General features: G+C 43.5%; 1 protein-coding gene across 1 annotated transcript in view; it reads right to left on the bottom strand.

Moving 5' to 3' along the window:
* LOC139415243 (proline rich membrane anchor 1) overlaps positions 1-23,537 on the bottom strand; it is a 65,051-nt gene that overhangs the window by 27,425 nt on the left and 14,089 nt on the right. Inside the window, exon 3 of the mRNA XM_071163192.1 lies at positions 8,246-8,372. Within this exon, the coding sequence (XP_071019293.1) occupies positions 8,246-8,372 (127 nt within the window). The remainder of the gene's footprint in view (positions 1-8,245; positions 8,373-23,537) is intronic.

The raw sequence follows: 23,537 nt of genomic DNA on the forward strand, positions 1-23,537 counted from the left end.
GTCACCTAGTCAGTCAAGTAAAAGCACTGCAGTAGTCACTTAAACGCCGATTCCAGGGGGTGTTTGTGAATGTCAGAATGGTACACTTGGATGAACAGGCATCAAAACTTCCATTTGGTGACAAATGTACACTACCGTTCAAAAGTTAGAAATTACCTTGTTTTTGAAAGAAAAGCACATTTTTTTGTCCGTTAAAATAACATAAAATTGATCAGAAATACAGTGTGGACATTGTTAATGTTGTAAATGACTATTGTAGCTGGAAACGGATGATTTTTAATGGAATATCTACATAGGTGTACAGAGGCCCATTATCAGCAACCATCACCATCACTTTGAGAAACAGACGCCTCACAAGTCCTCCACTGGCAGCTTCATTAAATAGTACCTAGTGCCTAGAAGACCAGCATCCTGGAGTCGCCCCTTCACTGTTGACGTTGAGACTGGTGTTTTGCGGGTACTCTTTAATGAAGTTGCCATTTGAGGACTTGTGAGGCGTCTGTTTCTCAAACTAGACACTGTAATGTAATTGTCCTCTTGCTCAGTTGTGCACCGGGGCCTCTCACTCCTCTTTCTATTCTGGTTAGAGCCAGTTTGCTCTGTTCTGTGAAGGGAGGAGTACTCAGCATTGTATGAGATTGCAAATGGGTTTTCTAATGATCAGTTAGCCTTTTAAAATTATAAACTTGGTTTAGCTAACATAACATGCCATTGGAACACAGGAGTGATGGTTACTGATAATGGGCCTCTGTACACCTATGTAGATATTCCATAAAAAAAATAGTCATTTACAACATTAACAATGTCTACACTGTATTTCTGATCAATTTGATGTTATTTTAATGTACAAAACATTTGCTGTTCTTTCAAAAACAAGGACATTTCTAAGTGACCCCAAACTTTTGAACGGTAGTGTATACATAATGGCTGCACTGTTGGACTCATCTTTTGCCTGTTCTGGCTTGATCATGATGTCTGCATACCACATGAAGATAAAGCTGAATTGAAGGAGAGTCTGATTGGTAGGTACAATGCATTGCAAAATGCAACGTTTTCTATGTCACTTGCATTCAAATAATAATGTTTCTTTCATGTATAATGTGTACTGTTATATTCTTGATCATATACATATATTTTTTTTAAATTTTCAGTCCTTGTTTTGGCTGAGGCACGGAAAGTAACCGTTACGGAGAGCAGCAGTGGAGAAGAAGAACAACAACCTGCCAAAACCTCCAGAATATTCTCTGGCTACCGCAACAAGATCAGCAAGAAGAAAGGAGACATAAAGTCATCTGTCAGAGCAGAGATTATTAGTTACACTGAAGTATCTTCTGATGAAAATGAAGTTGAGCGCTTGGATTTTTGGAGAATACATGCAAAAGACTGTTCAAGCCTCAACCAGGTAGCAATGACCGTGTTGGCTGTACCTGCCACCAGTGCCCCAGTGGAGAGAGTGTTTAGTCATGGAGGCCTCATCATGCGCCCTCATCGTGCCAGGCTCAGTGCAAGAATGCTGACAAACTTGATATTTCTGAAATGTAACCTGTCTGCAACATAAATGTTCTCTGTCTTAGGGCACAGCATGTAATTTGCTACTTGTTACAGGAAATTGTATTTCTGTTAAGTGTCCAGGTCAGTAAGTATATTTTAGGGATATAGGTCATTACTTTTGATATGTAGGACATTTTAGTAGTGTAGTTATTGAACAGTTGTCAGTCATTTTGGTTTACATTCATGCTTGTCATTTAACTTCCCTCACCTACAGATGACGTGAAATATAGACATGTCTGCTACAAAATACCATGCACTTTAAAATGTTATGTCTGCTTTTTTTTCATATCCAGTTTAATTACTTTTATTAATGTAAACTGTCTACATTTTAAAATGACATTTATTTTGATTTAAATAGTGCCTGATGTGCTTTATTTCATTCAAGTGTGAACCAATGAACAAGGGAGACTCTTCAAATAATTTACAAGGTTTATAGACCTAACCCACAGCAGGAAGAAAGCCATTGCCAAAAGACTTGACTTAGACTTGGTCCTAAAAGACTTGAGACTTGAGTTGTGAACATCTCTGGCCTCTAGGCACACCCCTGTTCAAAAGTTTAAAAAAATGTCTTGGCACTCCTGTGTCCCTTTTCTATCTCTCTCCTATCCCTCAACCTCTTTCAATGAAACATAAGTCAACGACAGCACAACAACAACTGCTTTTCAGAAGGGGGGGTGGGGGCGGCAGCGATTGTTTATGCCCAAGACCACTGCCTGCCAACAAGAGGGATGCCCTAATGTTCGGCACCCTTTGGATATATTTTATTTGTGCTGATATCAGTCTTCCAGGAGCAAGCGTCTCTACCCTCCACCCCCCTCCCATCTACCTATCATCACCCCATCCCCATTCCATCTATCCCCCCCTCCCACACACCCCCAACCCAACCTCTTTGTCTCTCTAGCAAATGATGTAGAGGTATACTTTCAAATAAAAACCTATCCCTTCTCCTTCCCTTCTTCCTCCTCTGTGTCATCTTTGCCCTCCATCAGGACAGGAGTCTCTCCCTCAGGCACCGTGACAAGGCGATAGCCAAGTACACTTGGAAAGCCCATGGTTGACACTTCTGCAGAGTTATATAACTCCGTTATTTCTCCCATGGCCAAACCTTTCACATATTGTTATTGATTGAGCCCATCCATATGACTGGCCCAATACAATTACAGAGGGTAGGACACAAACTATACATTCAATGCCACACGCACATGCACGCACACACACACACCCACACTGTTTTTGATAGCCAAATGCCCTGGTGCTAGCCTCCCAATAAGGAAGTGTCTCACCAAAACAAACAATGGACCACTGACCAGCACTTCCAGATTCATGATTCAATCATTCTCATGTCACAACAACACAGTGCAAGCCTTCCCCCCAAGGCTGCCTCTGCTCTCTCTCACCAGTCAGCATTTCCTTTAATGGCATGTCGTTACCGTAGCGGTTCTCCTAAGCTTTCAGAGTATGGCGGCCGTAAAACGGTGATAAGGTAAATGGTCGGTGTGTTTTTTGAGATGGTGTGCTCTTTGTGGGAGAGACTGAGCCCCGTGGTACTGTTTTTATTCCACTGTTCACTGAGCGTCACTGAATAATGGGTCTAAATGCCCACAAAGAAAGACATAAAAAATAAAAAAAAAACTGACTCTGCTAGACTTAGCATGCTCATTAGGGAGAAAATTGCTGCCAGCTGGGGTTCCCATCCTGAGTTTATTTGCCCCCACTCAAATTCTCAGGCACAGAGAAAGAGAGAGAACAAGAGGGGGAGGGGAGGAGGGGCAGACTACACATGGGAAATGAGTGCACCCTGGCACATTTCCAGGAACGCCACTACAGGCGTGACAACAAAATATACAGTTTATTTACAGTAGCCATACAAATTGGATATATTGTATATTGCATACTGGGGCGGCAGGGTAGCCTAATGGTTAGAGCGTTGGACTAGTTACCGGAAGGTTGCAAGTTCAAACCCCCGAGCTGTTGTTCTGCCCCTGAACAGGCAGTTAACCCACTGTTCCTAGGCCATCATTGAAAATAAAAATTTGTTCTTAACTGACTTGCCTAGTTAAATAAAGATACAATTCTGGATATCAAGTGCCATAATTCAGGAGCAATACTTCTGATAAACCTGGTCAGATAACATGTATTGTTCAAATTTATCATTTATGACAAAAAGTTAGATTTTTGGTTCCAACCGCAGAGACACAGAGTAGGTGAACGGATGATCCCCGCATGTGTAATTCCCACTGTGAAGCATGGAGGAGGAGGTGTGATGGTTTGGGGGTGCTTTGTTGGTAACACTGTCAGTGATTTATTTAGAATTCAAGGCACACTTAACCAGCATGGCTACCACAACATCATGCAGCGATACGCCATCCCATCTGGTTTGCGCTTAGTGGAACTATCATTTGTTTTTCCATATGACAATAACCCAACACACCTCCAGGCTGTGTAAGGGCTATTTGAACAAGAAGTAGAGTGATGGAGTGCGGCATCAGGTAACTTGGCCTCCACAATCACCCAACCTCAACCCAATTGAGATTGCTTGGGATGAGTTGGACTGCAGAGTGAAGGAAAAGCTGCCAACAAGTGGTCATTATATGTACGAACTCCTTCAAGACTATTGGAAAAGCATCCCAGGAGAAGCTGGTTGAGAGAATGAGTGTGCAAAGCTGTCATCAAGGCAAAGTGTGTCTACTTTGAACAATCTCAAATATAAAATATATTTAGATTTGTTTGACACTTTTTTGGTTACTACATGATTCCATATGTGTTATTTCATAGTTTTGATGTCTTCATTATTATTCTACAATGTAGAAAATAGTAAAAATGAAGAAAAACTCTTGAATGAGTAGGTGTGTCCAAACTTTTGATTGGTCTGTATATCCCAAATATATAGCTTATATGCATTTTCTCAATTTCAGGTGCTTCCACTATGTTGTTGTGAGAAAAGTGCAGCAAGTTTGCAATCCAAAAACTGTGGCCTACTACAGTACATCAAACAGGATGCTAAAAATATCAACAAAAATCTACTTTGAGTCTGCCGAGACCTAGAGAAAGGAGATATATTTAGAATCCTCCTGACCCTTTATGGGAGGAACAAGCTTATGACTAACCATAACAAGCCACAGTAGTAGGTACCCTGTCACTGGATGACTCAATCATTGGAAAGTAAAATGAGCCCAAAACACATTATACACAAAGGTTTACTTAGAGGATGTTTCTCGAGGAAATATTATCAAGAGAAAAGTTTGGCAGAGGACAAAGATAGTTAGAAAGGTGTGAGTGGTGTGATATCTTCTTTTTTTTTTGGGGGGGGGGGTGTTCTTAAAACTGCATTGATGGTTAAGGGATTGTAAGTACGCATTTCACTGTAAGGTCTACTACACCTGTCGTATTCGGCGCATGTGACAAATAAAATTGGATTTAGTCTTTTATTTCTCTTCATTGACTTTCTATGTGTGTGCCTCCCTCTATTTCTTCCCCCTGTTCCCTCCAGTCTGTCACAACCTCATTGTTTGCCTCTGAGGGAACACAACAAATCAGATACCCTTCTCACAAATAAGATACCCTTCTCACTCCATTTCCCTGAACTATGGCATTGCCTCAGAAAGAGAGAGAGTGGGAAAGATAGAGAGAGAGGGGAGGAAGGGGGTGGAGAGAGGGGGGTGGAGAGAGAGGGGGGGGGAGAGACAGGTGAGACAGGTAAAAGAGAGAGAGAAAGAAAGATGGCAGGATGGAGAAAAGGAGGGGGGGTGACCGAGGGAGAAAGGGATAGAGGGATTTGATAAGAAAAATATATTTGCCAGGCCTGAATATTTGGGATAATAAAATCAAGTGATGTGGTGATATGGGGACAGCAGCCAATTCCAAAAAGCTCCAGTGGATTCCTGGGGAAAGCCTTAAAACTGGCACATACCTTTCTGGTTCTGTGCGAATGAATGAATCCGTCTGTCCTCCGATCAGCCAAATTCTATGCCTGAGCAGATCAGGCATACATAATAACGCACTCAATCCAAATCCCAGGAGTCTCCTTCGATTTTGACTGCTCTGATGCATCTGTTTGGGGCCATTTCCCTTGAAGCTCTTTTTTTGGAAAGTATTTTATCTACTTCCCTAACGGTAACAGTATGTCAATGTTAGCTAGACTCAAGTGCAGCTCAGGACACATAGGCACTGACACACACACACTACTCTTCTGGCTCCTAGCTCACCTCAAAGAGTAGCTGGATCAGGCTGACATACTGTAGCTGGATCAGGCTGACATACTGTAGCTGGATAAGGCTAACATACAGTAGCTGAATCAGGCTAACATACAGTAGCTGAATCAGGCTGACATACTGTAGCTGGATCAGGCTGACATACTGTAGCTGGATCAGGCTAACATACTGAAGCTAAATCAGGCTGGCATACTGGAGCTGGATCAGGCTGACATACAGTAGCTGAATCAGGCTGACATACTGTAGCTGAATAAGCCTAACATACTGTAACTGAATCAGGCTAACATACTGAAGCTAAATCAGGCTGGCATACTGTAGCTGGATCAGGCTGACATACTGTAGCTGGATCAGGCTGATGTACTGTAGTTGGATCAGGTTGACATACTGTAGCTGGATCAGGCTGACATACTGTAGCTGGATAAGGCTAACATACTGTAGTTGGAACAGGCTGACATACTGTAGCTGGATCAGGCTGACATACTGTAGCTGGATCAAGCTGACATACTGTAGCTAAATCAGGCTGACATACTGTAGCTGGATCAGGCTGACATACTGTAACTGAATCAGGCTGACATACTGTAGCTGGATCAGGCTGACATACTGTAACTGGATCAGGCTGACATAATGTAGCTGGATCAGGCTGACATACTGTAGTTGGATCAGGCTGACATACTGTAGCTGGATCAAGCTGACATACTGTAGCTGGATAAGCCTAACATACTGTAACTGAATCAGGCTGACATACTGTAGTTGGAACAGGCTAACATACTGTTGCTGGATCAGGCTGACATACTGTAGCTGGATCAGGCTGACATACTGTAGCTGGATCAGGCTGACATACTGTAGCTGGATCAGGCTAGCATACTGTAGCTGGATCAGGTTGACGTACTGTAGTTGGATCAGGCTGACATACTGTAGCTGGATCAAGCTGACATACTGTAGCTAAATCAGGCTGACATACTGTAGCTGGATCAGGCTGACATACTGTAACTGAATCAGGCTGACATACTGTAGTTGGAACATGCTAACATACTGTTGCTGGATCAGGCTGACATACTGTAGCTGGATCAGGCTGACATACTGTAGCTGGATCAGGCTGACATACTGTAGCTGGATCAGGCTAACATACTGTAGCTGGATCAGGTTGACGTACTGTAGTTGGAACAGGCTGACATACTGTAGTTGGAACAGGCTGGCATACTGGAGCTGGATCAGGCTGACATACTGTAGCTGGATCAGGCTGACATACTGTAGCTGGATCAGGCTGACATACTGTAGCTGGATCAGGCTAACATACTGAAGCTGGATCAGGCTGACATACTGGAGCTGGATCAGGCTGACATACTGTAGCTGGATCAGGCTGACATACTGTAGCTGGATCAGGCTGACATACTGTAGCTGGATCAGGCTAACATACTGTAGCTGGATCAGGTTGACGTACTGTAGTTGGAACAGGATGACATACTGTAGTTGGAACAGGCTAACATACTGTTGCTGGATCAGGCTGACATACTGTAGCTGGATCAGGCTGACATACTGTAGCTGGATCAGGCTGACATTCTTCCCCAGCTGTCAGCTGTGATCTTTTCACCCATTTTGAGGATTGAAGGGGAAAATATTCTACTGGAGAGCTGCATTCACTGAGTTGATTGACATCCACTGAGGTTCGCTGACATTGAACTCATCTCCAACAGCTTGAGGTGTCAGCATGCTCACTTTGAAACTATCACTCTGATAACCATGTTAGGGCTAGCAACATGATAGGAATGGCTCTGAGTATGTCTTTGTAGTGTTGTATGTTGATATTAATTATTTTTTAAAGCCAAATATCAGGTTCAATACTGATCAAATCACAGGAGAATAAGTATTGGCAGGGGAAGAATGGACAAAGCTAACTATGGACCAATCACCCTCATGAAGGCTGATTATAAGATCTTTACAAAGGGTTTACAAATACTATATATAAGGGATTACCCACATGATCTGTGGAATCATGTTGTATTACACTAAGGCCCCTTCTATAGAAGTAGAAGACAATGTTACCTGGGTCAGACTGAACATAGATTATCCTAAATGTATCCCAACATGTTTGGCATGACAAGGAGTGGTAAGGAAAGGAATGTTAGCACTAACAGACTGGATTTCTCCAGACTATCAGGTTATAGATTGTGTCCTAAATGTTTACACAGTGTCTTTGTTCACAATCTCCTGCCAGTGCACACACACTTCTTCTGAAAACTTGAAGCATCAACCTGTGAGGTGGGTTTACCTGGTAGGATATATATATATATATATATATATATATATATATATATATATATATATATATATATATATATATATATTAAGTATCATACTGTATCACTCATGTTTAACCATTCTGTAATTTTCTGTGATCATGGGAGGAAAGAGCTAATGCGTAAATAGCCCAATGGAAATTCAATGCAAGGGTATGTGTACGAGTCAGAAAGAGTGAGGCCTACCTCTTTATGGCCTTATAGCAGATGATGACCATCAACAGGAGGAAGGCAACCGAGGCACAGCCCACTGTCCCCAACACCACGATCTCCTTCCACCACGGCTTCATGGGAGGCACTGTGGAGGGAGCCACTGCAGAGAAAGGCAGAAGGGAGGAAGAAAAAGAGATGACCTTATTCAAGTTTAAGTTCATTTTCGTTCAAGTTCCATTTCACATCAAACACATGGAGGAGATAGTAGGACCCAGTGAGTCACATAACCAGTTTACAACCAGCTGATCTCTGTTACAACCAGGTAAAGCTGGCATTTTTATGAGGAGATAAAGACATCATGGGGAAAGCCGTCCTTTTTCGGTTGTTATCTGGTCAGTTAACAAGATCACAAACACATAAAGTTGCATTATATGATGAAAACAAAGATAGATGAGATAAAACAGTAGACAAAAATATGAAACAGCCAGATAGTCTAACAATAAAATCACCTGATAGCTTGCATGGCTCAATAGTAAAGACATGGCGCCCCACTCCAGATCATCCATCATGAATTACCCCGAGAGAGAAATTCTATAGGATCATTACACCACTAACTCAGCCAGCAACCTCTTAGCGCTATTGCGGGTCCTGGACATTGCCTGTGCCACTTCAAAGTTTGGATTAGTTTCTACTTTTTCAGTGTGGGGACATTATGAGCAGCAGTGTTTTATCGAGCATGGGTTTGAATGGAACCATAAAAGGCAGGATCATCCAGAAGGGGATGGCTCATTCACGGCTTAATCGCCCGGAAGCATCAGATGGGGGAGCAGCCTGCTCTGTGGGCCCACCGAGGGCCTTTCTGAATGGATGTATGGCGTGGTGTGCTAGCTGTGTTATTTTGTCTGTTCTCTGTGTGGCTTTGGGTCTCAAACTCAAGGTCTGGGGGCAACATCTGGCTTAAAACCAGGTGTCTTATGGCCCCGCACTGATATCTGAATCAATCTATCTACATACATACATACATACACACACACAAACACCTCCTGTTGTGCAGGAGCATACACACACACACACACACACACACACACACACACACACACACACACACACACACACACACACACACACACACACACACACACACGCACACATAAATTCACACAAACAAACCATGTCTCAATTGTCTCAAGGCTTAAAAATCCTTCTTTGACCTGTCTCCTCCGCTTCATCTAGACTGATTGAAATGGATTTAACAAGTGACATCAATAAGGGATCATAGCATTCAACTGGATTCACCTGTTCAGTCTATGTCATGGAAAGAGCAGGTGTTGTTAACGTTCTGTATACACAGTCTACAGTACAATCTATAGTATATGTTTCTTTCTTTTTTAAAATAATGTTTCCTTGCACTGTCCAACAATGAGTAAGGTGATACAAACAACAAGGCCAAAAATAACTTGAGTTGTCCTTGGGCCGTATTATAAATGTAGAATTGATTTGGGAGGGGGAATCTGAGATGGATAGCCAGATGATCCCCTACCCCCCTCCCCATTTGGGGTTAATTGTTTCCGGGAACACTCAAGCCTGGTTCTCCGGCTGATAAGCACTTCTCCGGATGGATAAGTAATGCATCTCTGTCTCCTCTGTGACAGCCGATAAGATTCCTCGGATAAACCGTCAAAAGGGAAATGGAGGGAACACCTTAATCGAGTCTGTGACGAGGCCCACCTGTTGTTCACTTGCGTCACACCACTCCAACTCCTGGCAGAGGCTTTTCAAAACTCTGTGGCTGATTTACTGTGGGATGTGTGTGTGTCTGCTCGCTCCATGTTGATTCCAGATCATTGCAACATTACATCATCTCCTGAGCATAAGACCCTGCACATCCCTGCAGGTCATCTTCAACATAAGGTTTGAATGTTCCCATATTAGGAATGGTTTAAATAGCCAAAAATAAACAAAACTTTGCAATGGTAATAATTTTCAGACTAATATTATTATTGGGGGAGAGGGCAGTGTTTTTCAGTGTTTTCCCAAACTGCTACAACAGTGTAGCTCCATCAAGGGCATCAAATCTGTTATGCATTGAATGACGGGCTGATCTTCAAATAATAATGAGTAGTTATTTATCACGCAAGGTGATGTGTAAATCAGTCAGTGGACAGTCGCCGACTGCATCGCCGACAGTCGATGTTAAACAAGCCCATAGACAGACCAAGGATGGATGCACAATGCTTCCATAACTTTCATTGAATCACCTATTGCACAATACTCAGGACGACACGATCTCTCTTAAGGCACCTGCATGATTCCCATCTGAAACAGTTCGGAACAGTTTGTGCATATAATATATATTATGACAACATTTTGTTTGTTTTTGCAAAGGTTTTTTCGGCTGTTTGTGCACACCAATTTTTCTTGAGGCAAGCCAAAGTTTGGAAGCCGAATTTTACGCCCCTTCGTCGGTTATTGGTCAGATTTTTCGATTAAGTGTTTGTTGTCATTCAATGATAGTTTTTATGCAAATGTTTTCACTTGCGAAATACTGCACCAAACATCTTAGTTAGATGTAAAACTGTGCAACTAAAATCTCCTCGGCAAAAACATCAACATTAATGACAGATTTCTTGAGTTATCTTAGATTAATTATGACTATTTTGAGGAAGTGTATACTGGCTATGGCGTCTCAAGATGGACAAACAGTGCTACTGCCGCTTTTAAGGGAGTACACTCATTCGGTTCGCCTAGCTGATTTCGGCCTTTAGTGTAACAACGCATCCCCCCATTCCATCTGTCTGAAGGAAATCACCAGATGGCTCTGATCCCAGGTGACTAAAACACACACGTACCCAAACACAAGTACCACAAACACTCAAAAACACACACACAGGCCCACGTACACGCACACACCACACATACACTTACATGAGCATGCAAACACATACACACAATCATAGGCAACTGCACTCATAAGGTGCAGACACACTTAGATTTATTAGGTAAGAAACCCCAAATTTGCACGACCCAAAGATAGGGAATGAATGGCCGGTATTTATTTCCAGCATTAGGCAGAGAGAGAGAGAAAGAGAGAGAGAGGGGGAGAGAGAGACAGACAGATACATAGAGAGGGGCAGTGGGGATGCCAAAAGGGAGAGTGCATGGGCTCGCTGAGCTCCCTGCCACCACATCCCCAGTCCCTTAGACAAGCAGGGATGTCACTGTCCATCTCATCCCTAGTGCTGACCAATAAAAACAACACCAATCCTCAATCACACACAAGCGTGCACCAACAGACTAACACGATCACACACACGGCACATGCACATAAAAACAAGCACACACATGCACACACGATCACACAATCACACACACACACAAGGACCTATAAAAAAATTACTGTTTGATCCTTCCACAGCAACATTCTTCTGATGTTTGATTCTTACACTTATTTGGAGAGACTTGTGCATATTTTATGGCTGGGGTGAGGACGGACCCAGAGCGAGGACTGACGTGAATAATCTCTGGTTAACAAGGGTGTGAGGCCGAGGGCCCCTAAGGCTCCTGCTGCAGCCTCAGTCTGCTACAAACGACACGCAGCCTGTCCTCGGAAGACTCCTGAACCTCAACTGCCCCAACCAACGCAGTTTAGCTGCCGCCAAAGCAATATGTCTGCCTCCACAGTGCCCTGCAGGCCTCCGGGCTAAAGAACCCGATAATTGGACTGTCATACGTTTCCTGGGAGGGAAGTAACAAAAGGAGAGATACCAAGGGAGGAAGGGAAGAGAGTAGGGAAGAGAGGCAACCACTGTCACGGCTTCTTCAACGTCATTGTAATACATTGGTTAAACAGCTAGGATTACTGTCCCTGCTGTGCATTCAAACTATTTCATGTGTGTCAACATGAGTGTCTACGTACGAGTGGTACAGGGGGAAAAAAACACATGCAAACGCCATGCTCTACCAACTGAGCTACAGAGAACCACCCGAGTACCACCTTTGGACGAAACCAAAGACCATCAGCTTACTGGGTAACGACTGGTGAATCATTGGCATTTCAAAATGTTGCACTTACAATTACATCACTCACTATCTGACGCCGTTTCCTTTCCCTTCCCTATAGTGACTAACATAAAATGAGAGAGCAACGTTTCATTTCATAGCTAGAGATGAGAAAACAATAAATAGTACATTATTTCTTTGTTGAGCACAAAAAAAAACTTGCTCTCTTGATTGCACTGTCATTTGCTTTTGTTTGGATAAGTCACTCAGTCCCTCTGTATAGGGACCAAGCTGGGGTCTGGCATGGCAATGCGATTCATCTATAGTTTTGCAAGGAATACAAAGGCCTCAGTCAGCGAGTAATAGAGATAAAGCTGTAATAGTCAAGGACCAGGATGTAGGACCTGTACTGTTGCAATATGATCGGTCTCATTTAACTATAACGTCACATGGGGTCAGAAGTGGGAACTGAACCATAGCCTCCACTTGACTCACATCGCTCTGCCTAATCCATACAACTGTAACGTAACAAATAGCTGTGTAATAGGCTGTAAAAGGCTAGTTATGCAGTACGTATACATTTGTTGATGCTTTACTTGGAAAACAACATTAGCAGTGGTAAGAAGGGTTGCAAAGGGTCGGAAACCTTCCGGTAAATTTCCGGAATTGTTACAGACATTTTCGATGGGAAGTTAAGCCCGGGAATTTGGGGAATTTTGCTTAAATTCATCAAAAAAGTTAGCTTATAACAGTGAACCTTTTTTGTGGGATCCACATAAGGCAATTCTAGGTCTTGTGACATATTTTGGTTAAACTATCCCCAATTCAATGGAATTGCAACCCTCTGCATGCACAGTGCATTCTTCCATCACATGTACAGTGCACTCTTTCCATAACATGTACAGTTGATCCTCAAGATTTTGCACCCTAATGAGATCCTATTGAGCCCACACTACTACACTGTCTGAGCCAAGGACTACATGCTTGAATATATTTTATATGACATACATGATTTTTTGTTAACTAGTTAATAGTAGCCTACAGTAAAGTGTGTTTAAATAATGTCTAAATTAACAATTTAACAATTTGTTAACAATTTCTGCTAGTTAGTTTTTGCTACCATGTGCGTTTTAGCTTGCTTGAATCTGCTACCTGAGGAGTGTTAATTCACCTGTTTCCATACAGGGTTCAGCTTTTCCTTTCTTAGTCAACCTTGTGTTATTTTCCTTTGTTCTTGAGTTCAGTTCTATCTGTTTGTATAGTTGTGAGGTATTGTTTGTTTTTGTCTACCTGCCTGTGACCACGATTCCTGCCTTCTGCGAAGGTTTAATAAACATCTGCCACGCTCTGTGCGTGAATCTACACCTTTATGTCCCTGGGTATTTATTACACTTTCATTTTAAAACATGCATCTTACAAAGGAGTTTTTTAATCTAACTACTTATCTGTACATGGAATTGTATTTGTGGTTTTGTACACATTTCCTTCTAATCTTTACAGAAAAATGCCTCGGCCCTATCTGATGTGTGGAGACATTTCAATGCAGCTAATGTGAAGAATGCAACAAAGATGCAGAATCATCTGGCCAAGTGCATAAAGTTCCCTCAGCGCTCACAACAAGCAACCTCTGAAAAAAGTCCCTCTACTTCTATTCGAGGTGAAAATCATGAATCAGACACCTTATCGATAGCAACAGCTCATGGTCCTCCTGGAATCAGAGTTTTTTTTTACTCAATGGAGGAACGTAGTCAGAGAAATGCTGATAAATGTCTTGCTCAAGTTGTGTATGCAACTGGTTCACCTCTGGTGCTCACAGGCAATGTGTATTGGAAGAGATTTCTGAATGTTCTTTGCCCAGCGAACATCCCTCCAACAAGACATGCTTTATCTAGTCATTTGCTGGATGCAAAGTTCAACAGAGTTCAAGTGAAGGTCAAGCAAATCATAGAGAAAGCAGACTGTATTGCAATCATCTCTGATGGGTGGTCGAATGTTCGTGGGCAAGGAATAATTAACTACATCATCTCCACCCCTCAACCAGTATTCCACAAGAGCACAGACACAGACACACCGGGCTCTACATTGCAGATGAGCTAAAGGCATTCATCAATGACCTTGGACCACAGATGGTATTTGCACTGGGTGACAGACAATGCTGTGGACATGAAGGCTGCTTGGTCTAAAGTGGAGTCCTACCCTCACATCACACCCATTGGCTGTGTTGCTCATGCATTGAATCTGCTCCTCAAGGACATAATTGGCGCTGAAAACAATGGATACACTCTACAAGAGAGCCAAGGAAATGGTTATGTATGTGAAGGGTCATCAAGTTATAGCAACAATCTACCTCACCAAGCAAAGTGAGAAGAATAAGAACACCACATTGAAGCTGCCCAGCAACACCCGTTGGGGTGGGTTGTCATCATGTTTGACAGTCTCCTGGAGGGGAAGGAGTCTCTCCAAGAAATGGCCATATCACAGTCTGCCGATATGGACAGCCCCATCAAGAGGATCCTCATGGATGATGTATTTTGGGAGAGTGGTATGCAGCCTAAAACTCCTGAAACCTATAGCAGTAGCCATTGCACGGACTGAGGGAGACAATGCCATCCTGTCTGATGTTCAGAAGAAATCTGTACTGCCCTGCCCACTTCACTGTTGCTCCAAGCAGAGGAAACTGCAGTTCTGAAATACACCAAAAAGCTTGAAGACTTCTACCTGAAGCCCATACATGCCGTAGTGTACATGTTGGACCCAAAGTATGCTGGCAAGAGCATCCTGTCTGGTGCAGAGATCAACCAGGCCTATGGTGTCATCACTACCGTGTCTCTCCACCTTGGCCTGGATGAGGGCAAGGTTCTTGGCAGTCTGGCGAAGTACACTTCCAAGCAAGGGCTTTGGGATGGAGATGTAATATGGCAGTCGTGCCAACATATCGCATCAGCCACCTGGTGGAAGGGACTTTGTGGATCTGAGGCTCTTTCCCCTGTTGCCTCCATCATCCTCCAAATCTCACCAACATCAGCCTCCTCAGAGCACAACCGGTCCTTGTTTGGGAACACACACACCAAACCACGCAACAGGCTGACCAATACAAGGGTTCAAAAATTGGTGGCCATTCGGGCAAATTGTAGGCTTTTTGAGACTGACAACGAGTCATCCTCAACAAGGTTGGAAAGTGACAGTGAAGATGAGGCCTCAGAGTCTGATGTTCAAGAGGTGGACATTGAAGAGGTCCAGGGAGACGACATGGAATCCCTAGAGCAAGACAACCAAAGCTTTAGTTTCTAGACTATCATTTTAAGAATGTATGTTGAAAATGTTTTTGGGAGATGTGATGGATCATTGGGGATCATTCAATATTCCCTTTCTTTTGTTGTTCAGTGAAATCATCCCATGTGAATAGTCAACTCATTTAACTAAAGTTCAATTCGTAACTAAATTGTTTTTAAAATTACTATTGGACGGATTTAATCATCTGCAATTATGTCTCCATATGATATGGTAAATATATTCAATGCAAAAAACATCTACATTTATATGGTATTAATAGGAATTTGCATATATTTCTGTTAATGCCCAGATATTCCCGTTAATTCCCACGGAATATTCCCCAAAACGTGCAACCCTAATGTTAAGTAGCACAACAGCATTCATACAGTAACTCCCTTCTTAAGTGTATTCCCTTATAGACTATAGTCTTCTTCTACTGCTGGCTGACAAGACAACCACAATTTCCCTCTCTGGGGATCAATAAAGTTTACTCAAAATTCTAATGTAATGCGTTGCCAGCAGTTCCTCTCATGAAAAGCTCTGAGGACATTACCAATCCCCGTGGGTCCATTCCAAGAAACCATGGTGTAAACACAGCTGAGAATTTCCTGTTAACGCTAGCTATCATCATGAGCCCTTTTACCCCGGAGCAAGACCCCAGAGACATTGACTGGTGAAAACAACATCCCAGAATACATAACCCATGGGACTTGACACTCCTGTGGGTTTGTTCAATGTTTGTAAAAGTGTGTTAGATAGTGAATGTGTGTGTGTGTGTGTGTGTGTGTGTGTGGTGGTGGGGGGGGGGGGGTGTACGAATGTGTGTTCCATGCATGAACCTGTGTGTGTGAGTATGTCTCTGGTAGCATCCATATCCATGAAGTATACTGTGTGTGTCTGAAGTGTGTGTGTGTGTGTGTGTGTGTGTGTGTGTGTGTGTGTGTGTGTGTGTGATTGTGTGTGATTGTGTGTGTGTGTGATTGTGTGTGTGTGTATGCTTCTGCACAGCGAATACACATTACATTCTTCACCGGGGATGACTGTGATAGATTCCCCCTCTTCTCTCTAAGACAGGAACAACACAAGTATACATACGGTAAGGAGCCAGGGCAGCACCATGACTTCAGCAAGGGAGCAGGGCTATTAGATTAGGCTATTTTTATACCTGCCCTGGACCTTAATGGAGTTATGAGGCTCTGCATTGCCAGGCCAAACTGATTGCAGAACTGAGGGAACTGATAGCATGCAGGATACAAAAACAAACAACAGTCCTCGGCCAACAAGGCTTTTTAAATTTTCAACATGGAATGCAAGGCCCTACTATTTCTTAATGTTGCTGGACCCCAGGAAGAGTATCTGCTGCCTTGGCAGCCACTAATGGGGATCCTTAATAAATCAAATACAAATACACATTTCAAACTTGTCGTGTTTGGCCCGTTGTTCTAGTCCAACTCTGTCTGGCGAAGTTCTCTTTAAGACCGAAATATATTTGGTTATTGACCAACAAAAAATTGATGAGCTGAAAAAAAAAGATCCCAGAAACATTTCCATATGCACAAAAACCATATTTCTTTAAAATGATTTGCACACATTTCTTTACATCCCTGTTAGTGAGCATTTCCCCTTTGCCAAGATACTCCATCCACCTTACAGGTGTGGCATATCAAGAAGATGATTAAACAGCATGATCATGGGGCGGCAGGGTAACCTAGTGGTTAGAGCGTTGGACTAGTAACCGAAAGGTTGCAAGTTCAAACCCCCGAGCTGACAAGGTCGTTCTGCCCCTGAACAGGCAGTTAACCCACTGTTCCTAGGCCGTCATTGAAAATAAGAATGTGTTCTTAACTGACTTGCCTATAAAGGTAAAATAAAAAATAAAAAAAATTACACAAGTGCACCTTGTATTGGGGACAATAAAATTATACGCTAAACTGTGCAGTTTTGTCTAACACAATGCCACAGATGTTTTGAGGGAGTGTGCAATTGGCATACTGACTGCAGGAATTTCAACCAGAGCTGTTGCCAGAGAATTGAATGTTAATTTCTCTACCATAAGCTGCCTCCAAAGTAATTTTAAAGAATTTGCAGTATGCCAAACCGGCCTCAGAACCGCAGACCACGTGTAACCACGCCAGCCCAGGACCTCCACATCCGGCTACTTCCCCTGCGGGATTGTCTGAGACCAGCACCAGGACAGCTGATGAAACTGTGGGTTTGCACAACCGAAGAATTTCTGTCAGAAACCATCTCAGAGAAGCTCATCTGCATGCTCTTCATCCTCACCAGGGTCTTGGCCTGACTGCAGTTCAGCATTGTAACCGACTTCAGTGGGCGAATTCTCACCTTCGATGGCCACTGGCATCGGAAGTGTGCTCTTCACGGATGAATCCCAGTTTCAACTGTACCAGGCAGTTGACAGATGGCCTGCATGGAGTCTTGTGGGCAAGCGATTTGCTGATGTCAACGTTGTGAACAGAGTGGCCCATGGTGGCGGTGGGGTTATGGTATGGGCAGGCATAAGCTATAGACAACGAACACAATTGTAGTTTATTGATGGCAATTTGAATGCACAGAGATATCGTGACGAGATCCTGAGGCCCATTATCGTGCCATTCATCCGCTGCCATCACCTCATGTTTCAGCATGATAATGCACGGCCCCATTGTCGCTAGGATCTGTACACAATTCCTGGAAGATGAAAATGTCCCAGTTCTTCCATGGCCTGCATACTCACCAGACATGTCACCCATTGAGCACGTTTGGGATCAACTCTATGCGAAGGAGATGTGTCGTGCTGCATGAGGCAAATGGTAGTCACACCAGATACTGACTGGTTTTCTGATCCACCCCCTTACCTTTTTTAAGGTATCTGTGACCAACAGCATATCTGTATTCCCAGTCATGTGAAATCAGAGATTAGTGCCTAATGAATTTATTTCAATTGACTGATTTCCTTACACGAATTCTAACTCAGTAAAATCTTTGAAAGCATCACACAGTAGCTAAGTAGCTCAGTTTGTGGAGGTAGTGGCAACAATATCAAACATAATATATAATAATATATGCCATTTAGCTTTTATCCAGAGCTATTTAAAGTCTTGCGTGTATACATTCTAGGTGGTCCCAGGAATGAAACCCACATCGCCATGCTTTACCATCGCCATGCTCTACCAACTGAGCTACAGAGGACCACCCGAGTACCACCATTAGCTTACTGGGTAACGATTGGTGAATCATTGGCATGAAGTAGCACCTCCCAGGCACTAGGAGTGCTGGTGAGCCGGTGGCAACCATTCATATTAGTGACAATTGAATATCAACAACTGAATATCAACGTTGCCCATCTGAGCGCCTAATCACAGAAGGCATGAGGGTGATTGGTTTCAATGCCAGTGCCGTGTTGTTTAAAATAGGGGCTGTGACCATTGAGATCCTATATGTAATTATATGGCTGCGACTGTCTGTCTGCCCCGGGGCTTTGGGGTGGACAGTGGAAGAGCTGGACTGGGCGGAATACGCACCCCAGTAGTCCCACTTGACCATCCCAGAATCCCTTGCTGGGCTCTGGCTCCCTGGCTGAGACGGTTGCTCATCAAGCTGACAGGCCTCCAGCCCAGAGACTGAGTCACTGCCACAGGGGTGTGTGTGTGTGTGTGTGTGTGTGTGTGTGTGTGTGTGTCATCGGCCCAGTAAACAGAGGATGTTTGCTTAATATCAGGTAATATTCTCTTCAGTGGTTTATTTATTCCATTAATTTTCAATTCAGCCAATTCAGGAAATGAATTGAAATTGTAATACATTGAAATTCTAAAAGAATGAAACTATCCTCATTGAAAATATATATAGCTATTTTCAATGTGGAATTTCAAATAATCTTCTGAATTGACCGAATAAAAATTTAGTTTACCCGAACACAGTTACAAAGGTTATAGCGTAACATTAACAATGTTAACTAAAAAACATTCTGAGAACATTGTCAAACAGTTTTGGTACCAGTACCAAGTCAATGTGCAGGTGTATGAGGAAATTGAAGTAGATATGTACATATAGATAGGGGTAAAGTGACTAGGCAACAAGATAGATAATAAACAGTAGCAACAGCTGGTGTGGAAGCGTGTGTGGCGAATGTGTGCCTGTGTGTATTTGTGAGCGAGTGTATGTGTGAGTGTGTGGGTAGAGTCCAGTGTGTGTGCATAGTCAAAAAGTGTTAGTGCAAAAAGGGTCAATGCAGAAGGTCCGGCTAGCTATTTGGTTAACTATTCAGCAGTCTTATGGCTTGGGGGTAGAAGCTGTTCAGGAGCCTTTTGGTCCCAGACTTAGTGCTCCGGTATCGCCTGCTGTGTGGTAGAAGAGAGAACAGTCTATGACTTGGGTGGCTGGACTCTTTAACAATTTTTAGGGCCTCCCTCTGACACCGCCTGGTATAGAGGTTCAGCCCCAGAGATGTACTGGGCTATACGCACTACCCTCTGTAGTGCCTTGCAGTCGGATGCCGAGCAGTTGCCATACCAAGCGGCGATGCAGCCAGTCAAGATGCTCTCAATGGCGCAGCTGTATAACTTTTTTAGGATCTGAAGGCCCAAGGCAAATATCTTCTGCCTCCTGGGGGGTTGTGTTTGAACCATGATAGCTCCTTAGCAATGTGAGCCTATCCACTACAGCACCATCGATGGCCCTCCTTTTACTGTAGTCGACGATAAGCTCCGTTGTCTTGCCCACGTTGAGGGAGAGGTTGTTGTCCTGGCACCACACTGTCAAGTCTCTGACCTCCTCCCGATAGGCTGTCTCATCGTCATTGGTGATCTGGCTCACCGTCGTTGTGTCATCTGCAAACTTGATGATTGTGTTAGAGTCGTGCGCAGCCATGCAGTCGTGTGTGAACAGGGAGTACAGGAGGGGACTAAGCACGCACCCCTGAGGGGCCCCTGTGTTGAGGGTCAGTGTGGCGGATGTGTTGTTGGCTACCCTCAGAAAAGATAACTCGTTATGTGACTGTGGTTCCCACATAACGGGGGGTTGGTATTGTCTCGTAGGTGGCTCATCCACATGCTCGCCTGCCAGCGTGCAGCAGCTTCAAAGGTCATCTCAGCACTCGCTGCTCCACAGCCAGCTAGCCTCCCCCAGTCCACACTCTCTTACTCATCACAGAGAGAATGAGAACAACTGGTTCGCGACTATCACCATCTCCACAATCCACCAACAGCAGCATAACATGAGCTGAGGCCATTTTCAACTCACATCAAAGACAGTGGTCCCCTCGGGACTAGATTGGAGTTTTTCCTGGACCATCAATACAGTGTCAGATGTTTTGTCCTCCTGATAATGGTTAGAGTTACGAATGGGAGTAGGGTAATCTGATCCGAGATCTGTGATTAGAGGTGACTTCAACCTGGAGCATCCTGTTGTCATGTAGCATAAATCGAATTTGTCGAATCACGGCCAGCTTTTCTCATTAATGTTAAAGAAAGTTCAAATGAGCAAAATGGCAAAGAACTGAGGCAAAGAACAGAGAGCTGCCTATACATGGTGGAGGGAGGAGTGTATGTGTGTCTGTACTGGATGAGCAAAGACACAGAAGAGGTATATATTGAGAGAAATATTAGCGTCTAGGCGCCTACCAATGTAACCAATGAAAGCTTCCTGGGGTGCCGTGGTTGGCTGGGGCAGCAGGAGAGAGATCTACAGTCGATGGCTCAGTCAAATCCCTGGCCCACCTCTTAAATCCTCCTTTAATTAAAGTGGAAGTGCTGGAGCAGGTCCAGAGAGGGAGCCTGCATACCAGAAGGATACTTCCACTGGTATCCTTTTAACCACAGATCTAGGATCAGGTTCCCGCACCACCGATACTAACCGTAATCATTAGGGGGATTAAAATATTTATGACCCTGGATCAGTGGTTAGGTTAGGAGAAATTCTGACCTGCTTTCATGGAGTTTCAGGAATGAGGTGAACACCTACAGTACACTACCCTCATTATGCCAGACAGTTAGAACACCAGGATTTCCCCCATTCCATCCCTTATCTCCAATCTCCCATCCTATGAGGTAGGTAGCTGAGGCAGGTCACAGTGCCATCAGGGCTGTGACAGTCATGGAATTTTGGATGACGGTTATTTGTCAGTCAGCAAAATGTCCGCTGTCACCATTATAGTCGTTTGAATAGCAAATATATATATTTTTAAACATAAACAATAACTGTATGTGCTGCTGTTGCTGCAGAGAAGGGGGGGGACAGTTTTTCCACAACACCTTGCTGATACAAGGAGCAACAGCGTTTCATCACGTTGTACAGAGTCCTTGTTACAGCGGAAACGCGGACGTGCCATCTTTTTGAAAGCCCGACCATCACAAATCAAATCCAATTTTTATTTGTCACATGATTCATAAACAACAGGTGTAGACTAACAGTGAAATGCTTACTTCTGGGTCGCCCTTCACAATGACGCATAGAGAACAATAGAAAAATAATAACACAAGGAATGAGTAACGATAACTTGGCTATATACAGGACACGTGGTACCAGTACCATCTTCAGTCAGCTGTTCTACAACACAAAATTCTAGAACTGGCTAGTTTGGCATCCTCTCATCTCTTCTTATGTCGTCTGTTAGATGTAAACCAGGCTTATTTACACTTTGCTGCTTTTGGGTAAAGTTTTTACGATTTGAATGTGAAGTAGATTTTTTTTCATCCATATTCGTAGGCTACATGAATATGAAATTACTGTGCCATCTAAGTGGCACACTTGTCCGTCCGTCCGTTCGTTCGTCCACACACACACACACACACACACACACACACACACACACACACACACACACACACACACACACACACACACACACACACACACACACACACACACACACACACACACACACACACACACACACACACACACACACACACACAGTAGGATTAATCAACAGATTGTAAACAAGTGGTTGACAAAGCCCTCACACTCATTCACATTATCAAGCTAATTAGCCTTAAATTAGCCAGCAGGTATGGGTACATACAGAAATAATTTCACATTTCCAGGCCCCTCACATTCGCTTAACCTGTCCTCCATTCACTCACTTACCGACTGACTTAATTACTTTCTTACTTATTGACTGACTGATAAAATGTACCTTTGCCAATAACTGCCAATCTTCTAATGCCCCACATTACTAATGGGTGCTGAATAACCTGGACCTGATCTCAAGATCAATCTGGGGGTCCCATCAACAAGATTGGCTGCTGGATAAATCTGAACTTGAGGAAGTGTGTGTGTCTGTGTGTGTTTGTGTGTGTCTGTGTGTGGTGTGTGTGTGTGGTGTGTCTGTGTGTGTCTGTGTGTGGTGTGTGTGTGGTGTGTGTGTGGTGTGTCTGTGTGTGTCTGTGTGTGGTGTGTCTGTGTGTGGTGTGTCTGTGTGTGGTGTGTGTGTGGTGTGTGTGTGTGTGTCTGTGTGTGGTGTGTGTGTGGTGTGTCTGTGTGTGTCTGTGTGTGGTGTGTGTGTGTGGTGTGTGTGTGGTGTGTGTGTGGTGTGTGTGTGGTGTGTCTGTGTGTGTCTGTGTGTGGTGTGTGTGGTGTGTGTGGTGTGTGTGTGGTGTGTGTGTGGTGTGTCTGTGTGTGTCTGTGTGTGGTGTGTGTGTGGTGTGTGCATATGCCGTGGGGGTGGTTAGGCACTTCTATATTCCTCTGGCTATAATGGATTCGTTATACGCATTATGACAGTTTGTATTATGAAGATGTGTCCTCAATGACTTGTTCAAAGATGAAATAAATAAGCAAATGGGTTATGCGATCAGTTTAGAGGGAAGGAGCCCAATCAGACAACTACTTTAGATAAGAACTTTAAAAACTTATTTGGCTACAAATGGAACCAATGCTACCAATGCTATTACATGTTGCTGCACTTTTCTGTAGTTACTGCGCTTTTCAGTACTGCACTTATCAGCAGTAACTGGCAAATATAAATCAATAATACAGTGCTCTTTGTTGCGAAAACAACTACGATGCTACATATTGCAAGAGCAACTTAGTGCTAAGTGCTACTAACAAGCTAGTG

Source organism: Oncorhynchus clarkii, chromosome 8 (genome assembly GCF_045791955.1).
Source record: "Oncorhynchus clarkii lewisi isolate Uvic-CL-2024 chromosome 8, UVic_Ocla_1.0, whole genome shotgun sequence".
Lineage (NCBI taxonomy): Eukaryota > Metazoa > Chordata > Actinopteri > Salmoniformes > Salmonidae > Oncorhynchus > Oncorhynchus clarkii.